Source organism: Mauremys reevesii, linkage group 2, assembly GCF_016161935.1.
Source record: "Mauremys reevesii isolate NIE-2019 linkage group 2, ASM1616193v1, whole genome shotgun sequence".
Taxonomy (NCBI): domain Eukaryota; kingdom Metazoa; phylum Chordata; order Testudines; family Geoemydidae; genus Mauremys; species Mauremys reevesii.
In genome coordinates, this window is record NC_052624.1 from 114423803 (window position 1) to 114439909 (window position 16107).

Here is a 16107-nt window from a genome sequence, read left to right on the forward strand (position 1 = left end):
AAAATTAAAGTGTTTTATCTGATTATACTTTGTAGAATGTATACAGCATTTGTGTTCTACAATAACTTGTCTTCACTTTTATTCCAAAATATACTATTTGCCACTTAAAATAAAATCTCTATTGTATTTATATTTTTACAAACACCACAGAGTTATTGCTCAAGTTTGTAAAAATACATGACTAATTTTTATGGCTCCAAAGAAAACACTTTTCTTAGCAAAAATGAAGGTTCTAAAATAATTCTATAATTCTAATTGCATATGAGGTGTGCTTTTTATTCAGAGTAAGTGAGCATTTCTTTCATAAGAAATATTTTAACTTAAAAAAATAGGCTTTTATTTAAAAAAGGAGATTATAGCAAAATATACCTTTTAGAGGTGTTTATATATAATATGAAGTTTTTCAGTGATTTAAGTAACTGCAATGTTACTGTAGACATCAGCAATCATCTTAGCCTTTTTAATGTTAAAAGTTCTGTCCTTAAGGTAAGAAATGATGATACTTTCAGAATTTCTCTTTAGTATTCATGCCTTTCAAGACCTGAAAATTTGAGAAAGCTATTACTTACCTCTCCTGTTTGGAAGAAAAGTGATCATGCTAGGATTATCTTTCTTTAGCTCTGGTTTCCAAATTAAAATCCAAGTCCAAACACCACCTCCCCCCTCCAGTTATACAGTTCTACATAAATTAGGTTCATATAGTAACCTTTCGTAATCAACAGTGCATAATCTTGTACAATTCTCTTTTCTTTGTTTCTTTTCCAATTAGAGAATAAATGTAATGCTTTGCCCAATCTGCAGAAGAATTTATTAAATTAAACACACTTTGCTTAATTTCTTTTGTCAAAGAAATGTTAGGAAAAAAATCTTTCTCCAGTTCTTTACTACTGGGATTATCATAGCTTGAATTCTCTTGAACAAAAACCTTTATTTTAAGTATCTCGTTCTCCTCTACTGCTGTTTTATACTATGCTCTCCACATCTGCAACCTTTTCCTCTGTTATGCTGGTGTGTTTCCTTCTCTTTTCTGGATTTCTGCATTGCTGTAGGAGGTTGGCCAATATGTGTTGATGGAGAACGGGAGAGGAAATGTAAAAGGTAAGAGAGGCTTAAAAATGACAAAATGGTGACAGAACACCCTCCTTATTACTGAGACTGTTTACTTTGCCCATTTCTTCTTCTTTGCACTGTTTTGGGCTGGAATTGTACAAAGTGGTTTCTCCATTTTATCCTAGATTGATCTCTCTTCAGTTGGACAGAAAATATTCTTTTTGACTATTTGCACAACTTCCAACTGAACAACTTGTAAATAAAGAGGAGAGAAAGGACAAGTTCTTAAATGTTGAAAGGGGGGAGATCAATTGGACAGGATGGAAAAAGCACATATGCCTAAGTTAAATAATAGGTGGCAAAAATAATGGGCTAGTGATAATATATTGTGGATTGAAATGAAGAATCTGGCATGATGGATCTTTGGGAATTATTGATTTTGTCACCTTTTGTTGAACAACCTGTAATGATTGATTTATCTCTAAATTCAGACCTACTGGTACTAATAGGTTAGATTTTATTTATTTTATTTTATTTTATTTCTATATTGTGAAAATTGCTTCCTTGGTTGTACCAAATACAGGGGAGCTTTGCAAAAGGTAAGGGCAAGATGTTCCCACAAGCTATTTGATCTTCTGAAAGTAGGTGCACTGTCTCCTATAGTTTTGGAGGCATTTCCCCTCGTATTGGTTTTGGATATGAAATCAGATGGAAGAGCAACAGAATAGTTGATAAGAGTAGCTGGTCAAAACTCAAATCATTGTGTGATCTGGAACAGAATCCATATGGCACATGAGTGTGTGAGACTTGGCATGTATCAGTACATCTGAGTCTGTTTTATACATGTGATATGTTGATGGTATTTCTTTAATTCAAAGACAAATTAGAATTAATTTTCTAGCATTGATTTTTTTCATCTCTCCTGCTCTCAGCTTCCTTTCTTGTGGTGTGTTATATATAAACTCTCTCTCTCTCTCATATGCGCGCGCACATGTGCACACACACACGCTATGTACTTAAGTACAAATCGTATAAAAGCTAGGTAACTTAAATAAAAGAGCCTGAAATGCAATTAATTCCTTCTTTTCAAATTTTCGTTGCTTGTTATTACATAATACTGGTATATATGGATCTGCCCAAGAACTTTCATAAGATGCCTCTTAGGCCACGTTTACACTTACCTGCTGGGTCGACGCGGCAAGTTCGACTGCTCGGAGTTCGAACTATCGCGTCTGATCTAGACGCGATAGTTCGAACTCCGGAAGCGCTAGTTCGAACTCCGGTACTCCACCGCGGCAGGAGGAGTTGCCGGAGTCGACCTTGGAGCCACGGAGTTCGCTTCCGCGGCATCTGGACGGGTAAGTGAGTCGAACTAGGGTAGTTCGAATTCAGCTACGTTATTCACGTAGCTGAATTCGCGTACCCTAGTTCGACCCCCGACCTTAGTGTAGACCAGGGCTTAGATACAGTCAGATGAGCTGCACTAGTGTGTTTTAGCAATCGGCAGAGGCTTGAGGCTAAGGGAACAACTGCATCTGAGTTTCCTTTCAGCCTCCCACCAGCCCAATAAGTGTGAAAAGTGAGGTAAGACCACAAAGATGGAGCATAATGTGTAGGGAAGAAATAGGACGGGGGCACATGAAATGAGGTTGCCAAAGAGGCCATTTTCTACAAGTTGGTGTCATAATAGATTCACTTGTCACCACAGTGACAATTTTCTCAGAGCTTATTGGAGAGACTTTCCCTCAGTAAATGTTGCTGGATTAGCGTCACTTTAAATGTGTGTGAATCATATGCAAGTCTTGGTTGGTATATTTGCATCCCAGTTGTGAATTTTGTAATTGGGGGTTTATAAACTATTTTTGTTGACTGCTTTGAAAATGTAAAGCACCTATACTTTAGCTACTAAATATTTATTATTGTGTTCAAGTAGCATTATATCAATACATTTTTAAAAGTTTAACAATGCTATCCAAATATTTATAAAATGCAGCTGAAGTACACGTTCTTTCACTGGGGGGTTTTTCAACTCTATTTTTTTTCTTTTTTTTCTTTTTGGTCCTTTTTTTCTCTGCTCCTTTTCAGCTGCTGCTGCTTGTTTTCCTTTCATCCTCTTTCTACCAATGCATATCTTTTTTTTTCCTTCTTCACTTCTTCCAGCTCTCTACTATCCTGTTCATCTCCTTCCAAAAAGGTAGGTAAAAGACAAGTAAGGGGTGGAGGGTGGGGGAGGGGAACTGCATGTGAGTTTTTATTATTAAGATGTGTGTAGAGTTGAGGTTTACTATGTTGAGAATATGACAAAGTAAGATATAATGCCTGAAATAATAGACTGGGAGGGTGTAATTGCCTACTTGAGGTCACTTTTGTTGAAGGGGCAGTACTGTAACTTTCCTTTATACACTACAAATGTCAGTCCTACACACTGCAGACTATGCTTTTCCCTACATATTAAGAACGCCAGTTTGTTGGTTTTTTCCCCCCCTGCTAAATGCAGTGCACTTTTTGTAAGTCTTGGCTGAAGTTTCTCTTAATTTAGTTCACTGTGTCTTGTAGACATCTATCAATAATAATATAACTCTGGTAGCAATAGCAGCAGCCATCTTTGATAAATGTAAGTGGAAATGTTCCTTAGCTTTTAGTTTCTGTTCCTCACATTCACTGTAAAAATTATTTTTTAAACAGAACAATATTGGGCACTCCTCCTGGTGCTCCTGGGACAGTTAAAAGGTATTTTTATTTCCTTTAATTTTTGCAACATTTTATTTCTTTTTGTGTAGCTTTTTCATGTTTTCTACATTAATTAAAACCTTTTAAAAAGCAGCGCAAGAGCATGTGCTTCAAATGCTGTGCTCTGTATGGGGAAAAATATTATGTCTCAAACGCACCTTTTTGCACTCAGTGAATAGCAGCTTCAAAGTTACTGTACTGGTACTTTTTGTTCTAGATCATAGGATAATGGAATCCTGCTCTAGTCAATGGCTGAGAAATCCATGAATATTGCTGATAACTTCCTGTAAAGAACGCAGCCTGAAACTTTTGGTTCTCATCTGATCTCCTCTGTATGCTCATGCTCTTGAGATGTTCATGTCCTCCCTACTGTGAGCATGGAATCATCTAAAAGCGGCAATCATTGGATCTATGCACATGCATTCTCCTGTATCTAAAAGTTCAGTGTAAGGGCACATATGTCACTATGTCCCCAGATGTCCTCAGTTCCTCTGTCACCACCATAGACTTCGTAAATATCATCATTCTCAACAGAACATTGGCTCAAATTTTCTTGTTTTCACTGCTAGTTTTACTTGTCAGAGTAGTGTATTTATTAGATCTAGGATTGTTGAGCAAAAAAAAAGTGTTCATTAGCATTATTAACAGCTTGTACCATTGCAAGGTGCCATTTGGTACTGGTATCCTCCTCAGCTCCATACTGGGTCTGAGTTACCAGGACATTAACCAGCCCAATTTGCTTGTCAGTTTGATTGCTTGTGGTTCTGACTTCAAGTCATGGCTAATTCTGTTAGCCTTAATATATGAATAAATTGACTCTGCGTCCTGACCCTGGAAAACTCATCTTGTCTCAAAGGGGCTGACATGGTCAAGCCTGAAAGAAAGTGTGGGTTCAAGTGGTGGCCTTCCTGTAATTTAAACATACCCTTTACAGACCAGCAAGCTTGTTGGAGTGTAATGGTTAGTTTCTGCCAGTTTTGCTCCTTTGGCCAAATGTAAAAAGGAGTGTTGGCTTAGGCTTTTTCTCATGGAGGTGGTGCTAAAGCATGGCTGGTATAGTGAATCCATCTTTTGGATTCAAGTCTTGGTCAGTTTGATGTGCCCCAAGAAATCTGCCTGATCTCATGGTTCTCTTAACCCAAGGTGTTCTGTGTCCTAGGGCTTGGTCTGCACATTTACTTTTTGATACCGGAGCATTAGGAACAGGGTCAGAAGTTTTATAAATAGAGATATTCGCCAAACCATTTATCTTGAACACCTCACTTGGACTTCCATCTATGAATCCCATAGGTCCAGGGACAGTATATCATTGGATCTGAGGGTGACTCCCTAATCCTGTGCTAGAGGATCAAACAGTTGCTGTTCTGTTGGCCTTCCTAGTTCTCACTAGACCCCAGTATTGGCAGAGTTGTTTCTTTGATTTGAGGAGCAACCTTCGCTACCACTTCTTAAAAGATAGTGATGCATCTCTTCTGACTCCAGGTAATCTGGTTTCCCTTATCATTTCACTTCATTCTTCTTCTATAGGGAGAATGTTACTCCCATTTCAGAGGGTTTGCATTTGAGAGCTTTCCTGAGTTGTCTTCTGCTTCATCTGGAATGGAGTCTGATCAGAGAATCCCCAGAGTGAAGATCATGGAGAGATGTTGGATCTCTTTTCTTTTGTTGGTTCCAGATCTTGGTTCCATTCTGAAGTTTCTTGATGAATTCCTCTGTGGCCTTTGCTTATACCCTAAGCCCAGGTGGCTTTTGGCCAAATGGGTAAAGTGACCAGTATGCCAATGGCTTCCTGGCTTTCCTCTGCCCCAAAAAGGCCCTCAGAGAAATTTGAACCCCTTTACTCTCAGCAGGGAAATACAGAATTTGTCCCTGTCTCACCAGCAAAGAGTCGCCACCACCTCTAGCTGGTGTGTTTAGCATATACTGTTAAAGACTGCTATTAATGGTAATGAAGAGCAGGTGTATGATGAGCCTTCAGAGTTTCCTGAAGCTATCCAAACAATTTCTGCATTTACTGATGGTAGTATCCTTGTTGCTTCAGTATCATGCTCAGATTAGCAACAATTCAAAGAGCTTTTGGGTCCTCTATATCTAGAACTTTCATTAGTAGAGGAAAAGGCTCATAAATTGTTTGACATACCCCTAAAACACACGACTGTTCTTGGCCTTTGAATGTTCATACAAACCAGATTGAACATAAGCATATTGACCACTTAGCTTCAATATATTTATCTCTGAGATCCTTTGTTTCTAGAAGTGAGTGAATGATGTTTTAATTCACTGGCTATTGAAGCAGGGACTTGAAGGTGAATCTTCTAACCACCAGGCTATAGAATTACTCTCTTGGTCTCAGGCCCAATAACTGTATTAAATACTTGAATAAAGTGGAACTGCCTCAACAGGAGAGATTGAGATAGACCTTCTCCCAGAATATCCCATAGCACAATGATTGGGGCACTCTTCTGTGAAGTGGGAGACAGCTCTGTTTAAATCCCTTCTCCACATCAGGGAGAGTGGGGAATTGAATCTGGGTCTCCCACATCCCATAGGAGTACCCTAATCCATGGGATGTGGGAGACCCAGGTTCAGTTCCCCACTCTGCCTGATGTGAAAAAGGAACAAGGTAGAGGAAAAGGAGCTTGCATCCAACTGTGATGATGGAAGACTATATGAATCTGAGTGTGAAGGATAAAACATATTTTTCCAGCTGCCATTCATCTTATGGAGAATCATGATTTATTTGCAAATGACTTGAGACATGGCAAGAAGATCAGTAAAGGAAGGAATCTGTAGCCAAAACTCCCCCCCCCCCCCACACACACACAAATGGTGATACCATAATTTCCACAAAGACAATTCTGTTCTCCGTCCCATTCAAGAGTGGAAAATCATCCACTCAGTGACAGATACTTTTCTGTTAGATTAGAGTTAGCACTTCCTTCAGGCTATTCATTCTCTGTGTTGTCTTCATAATGTAATCAAGAAGATGAGACACATGGTATATGTAAATCTTATATTTCTGAGGCAAGCTACCAATTTTCATGTTCTGCTTTTCTAGCCGTGTCAATGGAACCACAGTTCACTCTGCCTATTTTATTTGGCTCTTATTTCAGATTAAGGATCAGATCCTTAATTAAAATCCTATCCACTGATCCCACTCCTCCTGCCAAAAGCAGCGTGGTTAATTTAAACAATAAATGCTTACCAGAAGTGGAAAAAGTACTATTCAAATTTCAGTAAAAGCTCTACAAGATACCTGTTTCTTGAAATTGAGACAATCTTGGTGCAAGCTTAAGACAATTAAAGCCTTCTGTCTACCTTACATCTTAATATTTTGATATGAAAGGTGACCTAGTTGTTTTAGTAAGCCTGGGCAGGCTTCGGCCACTATCCTGACACATCTACTAGTTTGTGTTGTCGTCATTTAGCTTTCCAGGGCTCTTTGTCTTCATTCTTTCTTCCATTAAAAGACAGGTGTTGTAAAGAACCTGTGGGGTTGGAAACAAGCCTCCCTTTTATCCTGTCAAAATTGAAGTTCAGATTGTTTGGGTTTCCTATACAGTCTATTTCTGAAAATATTTTTATTATTTTATATCATCTAGGAAAGTGAATAAGCTTTAGTGTCTTACACCCACATCTGAAATTCTTGGTGATGAGTCACTAAATCCTACTAAACCCAGTACACTTACCTCCTGGCTTTCTTCTTCAGCCTCAGAATTTACCAACTAATTTAGAGATTGAGAAGGCTTTGGTTAGTAATTTGATAGAATGAAACCCTACTACAAGTTTTCTAGAGTATTTGTAGTTGTGCATATGCCTAAATGGAAATTATTTAAATTGGTTAGTCTCTGCATTCAAACTGGTTATGATCTAACTGGTGTTGCACAGAAAGAGCTCATTTCATCAGCTAACTATGTCCACATATGGTAAACAATACAGATGCCATGATGGTCAATGGGGGATCGAATGCAGGACTGGAAGCACCAAACACCACATGCACTTCCCATTTGCACTGTAAGAATAATTCCATTAGCTGTCATTCTTCATTCAAGATGCAGGTTACTCAACAATTTAAAAAAAAATTGTATTCAGCACTGCAAATGCAGAAGCTTCTCTTCTGTTACTGAAGGTTCCTTATGTAGACCGTGTGTTTGACACCCTAATTAGGCCGTTGCCTGCAGCTGATGAGCTCCAAAAAGAGCAAAACCAGTAGGTCCTGCAGTACTGGACAAAAGAGCTTCAAAGATCTTCTGATACCATAGAGAAATCTGAAAATATCTCTGCAGAATAAACTCTGTTTGTCTTTTCCATTATTTGTTTAACTAGCTGCTATTACTTGAGACATTTTTTTTGTTACTAATTTAGCCTAGCTAGCGTAAAGTACATGTATGACAAATGTTATTCCTCCCTGGAAGTCATTATGCTATAGTGGTGATATCATAATTGTTTGTGGAAAATACTGTATTACAAATTGAGGATTGCAACTTCACATACAGAAGAAGCGGCTAGAATAGATTCCTTTAAAACAGAGATCAGACTTCTGTGATGATGTTTTGCAATCTTTGATCATTTAATGTAAAATGAGTATTTTGAAAATGGAGCACCATATGTGCTTTTCTTTTTCCTTTCTCTATAACATTGTTTTTTAGCTTCACTTTCCTATCTGACAGGTGATTTTGCTCTTCATATTCCTTTTTCTGCTCACTTTTTTTGTGTCTTCTTCTTTCCCTTCCTCCCCCAATATCTCTGTTTTGTCCTTTCCTTTACCTTCTCTTTGCCTTCTTATCAGCTTTCTTCTCTCACAGTGCACTGTTACAAACTTATTATGGTAGGTGTAAAGTATCAGAGGGGTAGCCGTGTTAGTCTGGATCTGTAAAAGCAACAAAGAATCCTGTGGCACCTTATAGACTAACAGACGTTCTGCAGCATGAGCTTTCGTGGGTGAATACCCACTTCTTCAGATGCAAGACGGTAGGTGTAGATTCGGGAAGATGGTTGTGACAGCAGCTTTTTGATCACTTGATAACTTACTTGTGACTAGTTAAGGTGACTATGCCTCTAGTTATAAAATCATGGTTAATAGCCCCTTTAAGACAAACTACAATTAAAGACATGGTCAGCTTAATTTACAAATAACACAGTTCAATTTATTACCGTATAGCAGTTTTTAGAATCATAGCAATGTTAGGGCTTGAAGAGACCTAATGATGTAATCTAGTCAAATCCACAGCACTGAGACAGGATTAAGACTACCTAGACCATCTCTGATAGGTGGTTGTCTAACCTGTTATTAAAAACCTCCAGTAATGCAGATTCCACAACCTCCCTAGGTAACCTGTTCCAGTGCTTAATTATCGTTATAGCTACACACTTTTTCCTACTATCTAACCTAAATCTCCCTAGCTGCAAACTAATTTGATTACCTCTTATCCTACCCTGGATGTACATTGAGAACAGTTGATCACTGTCCTCTTTACATATTTGAAGATTGGTATCATGTTCTCCCCTCAGCCTAGTTTTCTCTAGAATGCCATCCTAATCATGCTTGTATAGCTGCATCCTACCATGTTGCCGAACTGTATCAGTGCGTTCTGGGAAACTGGCTAACCCTGAGTAGCACAGAGCTGCACCATGTGGTTAATGCACTCTGAGATGCTCTACTATCCAGAAAGTGTAAAGGTAGGAGGACTGGCCCATTTGGTACACAGACACGGTTAAGGGGTCCTGTCCGTCTTGCAAAATGTGGGGGGCGGAAAAGGTATGTTGAACCAATTTCATGAAGATAACCATATCCCAGTGCAGGCCTCTTGCTGAGGAGAAACACTAGTAGTTGTCATGGTTACTCAGAAAAAATTTGGTCGCCTTCTGTGTGATCAGAAGGCACAGTCTGAGCAAACCATTCCATTAACTGAGTACAAATGGTTAAATGTTATAGTGTGGACCAGGCCTAAAAGTTGTAAAGGTCCTGTTCTCACTACAGTTTTTAAATGAGTTTGCAACTAAACATGGTTTGTGTCCGCACTCAACATGGTCAATATTCAGTTAGTAACTATGGCTGCTAATAATGTTGCATCCTTGCCAGCAGCCTACTTTGTCGCATGGTTGTCTTACTGTAATCCATTTGTAACACTGTTGCTTTATTATATGGACAGAATCTGCTAACCGTGCCTAAGTGACTGGTTTGTTGATCCTTCTGCCCTCCAGCTCCCTGTACAACCAGACATCACAGAGTTTACTACCTTTATGTATATTTTCTCGGCACGCTCCCCTTTGGGTACTATTGAATAGCTGCCCAGGTTTTCCCATTATACATTGATACAAACATGATCAGGCAGCTTATTTGGTGTAGATGCAAAAATGTAGCTGACAGATGGTTGTGTTGTAGGAAAAAGGCTGATGTATGGATAGATTAAAACACTTATTGTAATCAGTTCGGATGATGGACAAAATGGTTACAAAACATAATTATACTTATAGAATGGATGTGCACTAATACAATGGCTTAAATTTTCAAAAATGACTGATTTTGGGTGCCAGTGTTTTTGGGTGCCCAGTTTGAAACATGTTAGTGCCTGATTTTCTATGGACAGGTGCTCAGCACTTCTGAAAATCAGGTCCCCAAGCTGTCCAAAACTTGAGGTGCCCCAAATCGCTAGTCACTCTTAAAAAATGTAGACTAATGACTTCATGTTCCTGACTCTTCCAGGACAGGCCTTTCATTTCTAAATGAGACTTTCCTGTCATGGTATTGGGGCTCAGTGGAGATTGGAGGCATTCACAGATTTGTTAATATTTAAATGAGACCATTATATCTGAGAAGTGCAGGGGTTGTAACCTAGAAGTATATTCTTTTTTTTTTTTAATCGAAACAAAGCTGCTGTCTTATAGCGCTAACCAAATGAGAAGAACAGTATCTTTTCCAAACTAACACTAAGTAGACATGTTGGAATGCTTTATCATTTCATGCTTTATTTATTTATATAAAATTATCATCAATGCAACACAGTACTAAAGGGGGGTATTAAGGTTTATTAGGATTCTGAGCTGTTTCTAGAATGCTTCTTTGAAATTATTTTTAAAAAGCACAAGTTGGAGCTAGTCAAAATTTTGTTAATATTTTTGACAGTGTTTTTTGACAGAATCTATTTTGATTTTTGTCAAACTTTGACTTTTTTTTTAAATACATATTTTTGGTTGTGGAAGAATCTGTTTAGTTTTTTCAGCCCCACGCCCACCTTTTGAGGAGGGGAAAAAAAGAAAGGTTTTTTTAAAAAGTGTGCTTTTCCCTCTCTTTTCCAGTGGTGGGAAAAAGTGAGGAAAGAACAATTAAACTTCTAAATGCTAATCTTTTTGTTTCAATTTAATAAAAAAAATTGAAAATTTTCAGGAATTAAATTTCAAATTACAAAATGTTTAATGAAATATTTTTTAAAATGTTGACTAGCTCTAACTGTAGTTTGAAAAGAGAGCAGTGTTTTCTTTCTTTCTTATGCTATAAAAGCAGCCTAAGTCTCTCAGAGACTGTGATCTTCTACTACCTTAACCCACAAAATTGTGTGTTTTATTTGATAAAGGGACAAACCCTATCCTTTTCATATCTAAAAGTGGCCCATTGTGGTTCCACAGCATAAGGTTGGGGAAATGTTGGGACCCTGTAGGTCCATACCCTACACTTGCTGTGGAGTACAGCTCCTTTGAGGGCTCTCTGTGTTCCACCGTGCTGAAGGTGTGAGGCCATTGGATCTGTGGCTATGCAGGGCCAGTGGATTTGTGGCTATGCGGATCAATTTGCTATCACCCTCGCACCCACGGGGATGGGAAAGAGTTCCAAGGACATTATTGCAACCTTGAGGCTTTAGTAGCAATAATAGAATTGCTCTGTTTTTACTTTGCAGCTATAGAATGATGGTTCTGTCTGTAACAAACCCTCTAGCCATGAGTTCTCTGTTTCCTCATCCCAATGGTTCAAGTATGGTGGTATGGTCCAGTGTGCCATACCAGTAATATATTTATAGCTGGTACTCTGTACTGGAAAGACAAAGGGGGAGCAGAACATGGGGCCACCGGCAGCTCCTCCATCCTCCCCCGCCCCAGCCCTTCCACACAGCTGCGTCTTCTGTCTGGAGTCTGTACAGCCCTGCCGAAGGACAGGGCTGGGGTGGGGTTTGGGGGGGTACAGCTGCGCTAGAGAAGCTGCTGGCAGCCCCACGTTCGCTGCTGTGGTTCCGGAGAATCCTGTGGTTCAGAAGTCTCCGGTGCAGCAGGAGGAGGACAGAGACCCACCCCCAGGTAACGTGGGATGGATCATGGGGAGGGGCCGGGGAGAGTGCGGGGCCCTGGGCTGGGGGCGGGAAGGCGTCTGTGAGTTACTGCTGTGTACTTGGAAGTAAATATTAAAAAAGTAACAGTACTAAAGATTTTTAGGGGAATAGTGGAAAAAATGAAGATAAAATTGGATGCCTTTTTGGGGTAATGATACTGACCTTTGTAAAGACCTTTGTAAAGATATCTACTGATGAGAAGCGGTATAAGAAGAGCTGGGTGGTGGTGATATTAATCATTATTTTTTGTTTGTGGACCATTATGCTGAGCAGATAGTCTTTTGAATTTCTGTGTGGTTAAGATATGTTGTTTTAATGGTTTTTAATAATTGTATACTTTATTGATGTCATGAGTTCTTGAGACCTCAATTATCAGCCATTCTATGGATAAGAAGTCATCAATAATGACAACTTGTAGCTAGAATGGCTGATCATGAGTTCCTGAGACCTCAATTAACTTGAATTCATTATAGTAACACTTTGTGTTTTTTTCTATACAATAAATACATTTTCTACCACTAACAGAAGAAGTGGTCTGTCTAGTTATAAAATGTAATGTTAGAACTGTCTTCCTTAATTAACAGCCAGAGGCGAGATTCTGTCTCCTTGAGGCTGAAAGTTGATTGTCAGATAATTATCAGTTTTATTAGAATGTAGAAAACAGCATTTTGATACCCAGATCAATGTGATGACTGCACCAAGGAGAGAGAAGGTCTAGACTTGCAGTTCAGGCATCAACATAAAATAAACCCTTATGTCAGGCAGGATTCAAACAGAAACAAGAATGCTTGAGCGTCTTGTAACTCATACTCAATAGGAGTAAATTTCCTACAGCTCTCAGTTCAGTAAGGAACTCATTTATCTTTTTCTGGCTCCCAGTAGAACTATACAGTCCTTTTCCTACTGAGTTTATATCCCTGTTCTCTGATGATAAAACTTCCTGATAGCAATTAGCCTTACATGTCAGTGACAGTTTCTTGAGGAGAGTGCTGATAGGTTTCAGTGGTAGCACCTCTCTCTTCTCTGGTTTCCTGAACCAGGATCTTACTGTTGGTTTGATAGGTCTCATGCAGGGTATAGCTACCTAGTGAGATGCATTCCCTCTTATGTAATCATGGCTGCACTTTGGGGAAGACCAATTTCTCATATTACTGTTGTTGTTTTTATGGCCTCCAAAATATACTAGATGCTGCATAACCATGTAGGAAGACACGACCCCTGCTCTGTAGAGTTTGCAATCTAAATAGACATACAAAGAGAAAACAAAACAACCCTCCCCTCCCCCCAAGACCAAAAGGTGTGGGATAGCTATGGGAAAGTATGACAGAATGTGAAGATCATGCGGCTACTTATGAATGTCTTTAGCATGGGTGTGTTTTGGGGTTGAAATGGAAGAGGAGGTGGAACAAGAAAGGGAAAAAGGGAGCAGCATTAATGTTTTTCATTTTTCTTATCTAAAATAGTCTTACATATAGAACATCCATTTTACAATATCTTCCCGAGAAAAGAAAAAAATGGGAACTTTATACTTGATTTCACAGGGAGCAAGAATGGGACATTAATGAAGGGAAATGGTCATCTGTTATGCGCCTGTATTTAATATGTCCACATTTGAATCAGCTGAAGCAAAATGTACAAATTTCATTTCTTAGCAGTTTATTCCTCCTTCCCCAGTTTATTTCTTCTCTTCCAAGTCTTTCATTGGGATCTATGTATTTTAGCCTGATAGCTCTTTATTTCCTATTTAAGAAAGCCGCTATACAGCATCTAGTTTTCATTGAAGGTTCTGCTTTTTAATCAGTTCTCCAAGAATTCAAGATTCTCCCATTCTTGGGATAAGTGCATTTTGTGTATATGAACTCAGAGCCTTCTAGAAAGCAGCATTTGTTGGGTCAGTATCCTTCCCCAACTTCTGGAGGTGTAAAAGGCAGGGTGACCTCAAACAATTTTTCCCTGTACCTTTTAACTGTTGAAGGTCCAAATTCTCTGCAGGTATAACTCCACTGACTTCATAACATCCTTATTTTATAAAACCAAATTCTGGGCCAATTTAGACTTTACAGTGTATCTAGTTTAGTTAATAAAATTTGTCATTAAAAACTCTTCTGATCTTCTCAGTCAAGACTGTTTTGGCCATCAGAAGCCATCAAAGTAACTTAGTTGGTTATAGTGATATTGCAGCAGCAGAGGTTTGCGCACTCACCTAGATACATTCTTTATCACTATTTTTTCCCTTTTTTGCGTGCTTTTTTTCTTTAAATAGTATAGTAAGTCAGTTCTATAATATGTGTTTGGGTTTTTTGTCTTTTTAATTTCTGGGCCTATGCTATGGCAGTTCCTTCTTAGGCTGCTTCCCTTTTCCCAGAGTCCGTCTTCCTGTTTGGGTGATTTTTCCCCCCATGGGTATAGATCTAGAGGACATGATCTTGGCGTTGTTTATTTACTATGTTAAATAATCATTTTTTCCTCTCTTAGTTTGCTGAGGCATAAAGAGACAAGGCTTGTCTTAAAGCTTCTGCTGAGCAAAAATCTAGATCAATAAGATCAGGTGAAGAGTTTTAATGAAATTTGTAATTAACCAAATTAGAAACACTGAATTCAGATTTGGTCCAGTATTTAGGTTTTATAAAAATAAGATTCAAAACACCGATAATAAAATTGTTTCCAGTTAAAATATTCTAACAGAAAAAGGGATTTTTAAACAAACATTTTCTTGCAACGTTTTTGTCCATACATTGTTACATTGGTGTTACAGTATGAGAGTCAGAAATGAAAAATGAATAGATTAATTTTGGTTTGACTTTTCACTGAGAGCAGTGCCAAAAGAAAATAAGCTCAATAATGAAAAATAAATAAGATTTGCAAAAAATATTTCATTTCTATTGAGCTAAGGTGGACAAAGGTCACTTTAAAAAATACTTGTTGGCATTAAGCTTTTATTTCAAAGAAAATCTGCTGGCAAAAGCACATGCTTTTATTATTGTGTTGGCATACATGTTCATTAATATATGAGTATAACAAATCAGATGCTCAGAACTTTGTCTCCATGTGACAAAAAATTAGCCAAACGTTTTACATTTAGGAGTAAATTCAGTGAGGTGTTTTTTTTGTGGGAACATAGGAATATGGGAATTGAAGTCACTTCACAGTTAACCGTGTCTATGTCCTGTTATTGCAGGCAACTCCATTTTATTATCCAGTTCCTAAATTTATCAAGATCAATTTTAAAACTAGGTAATTACACCCTACTGCTTAAGTAATATCAGCATCTAAATATTCTGTACACACAGACTACTTATTCATGTCCATAAGAGCTGATTACTTATTCATGTCTGTAAACACAGGCTGAGGTGGCCAATATGGCTTACTGCTTTGAAGGCTGGCCTTGCAAATGAGGTCATGTGTTCCCCACTTGCTTATTGGGGATTAGAATACAAAATCTGCCTGCCACCTAGTTACTGGTTTTAACTAGTAAGACATGTTGTTGTTGTCAAGTTTCTGCATGTCCATTTTGTATTTGCACACAAGACTTATCTTTCTCATTTTAGATGATAAAACACTTTCTTTGTATTCCACTGAACTTTTACAATATTTTCTAAAGTTTTTGGTGACAGTAATATTGTTGTTCTGAACCATAACTGTCATGTCACATTAACTTATACATTTTTTTAAATTATTTTTCCTGCTCTTTGTACTTTCATTTGCCTCCAAAAGATAGGACTCACTGAGGGCCCTAGCCTTCCATGCATACTGATTCCTTATGCAGGCTAAACTCCCATGGATTTCTGTGGGAATTTAGACTGCAGGATTTGTCCCTAAATTAACAGTCATTAATATTGTGTTTGTATATCCTATTCCTTATCTTTTAGGTAGTTTATGAAGATATTTCTGTCTAGGTCAGGGGTCGGCAACCTTTCAGAAGTGGTGTGCCAAGTCTTCATTTATTCACTCTGATTTAAGGTTTCACGTGCCAGTCATACATTTTAACATTTTTAGAAGGTCTCTT

At 38.3% G+C, this 16107-nt stretch overlaps 1 protein-coding gene across 8 annotated transcripts in view; it reads left to right on the forward strand.

The window, feature by feature from the left end:
• The window catches only part of RECK (reversion inducing cysteine rich protein with kazal motifs), a 150974-nt gene that overhangs the window by 81970 nt on the left and 52897 nt on the right, over window positions 1-16107 (forward strand). The window contains exon 3 of one of the 8 annotated variants that reach the window (XM_039527836.1): window positions 3211-3244. The exons of the other annotated variants lie outside the window; for them this stretch is intronic. Coding sequence (XP_039383770.1) covers window positions 3211-3244 — 34 coding nt within the window. The remainder of the gene's footprint in view (window positions 1-3210; window positions 3245-16107) is intronic. 8 annotated transcript variants of the gene reach the window in all.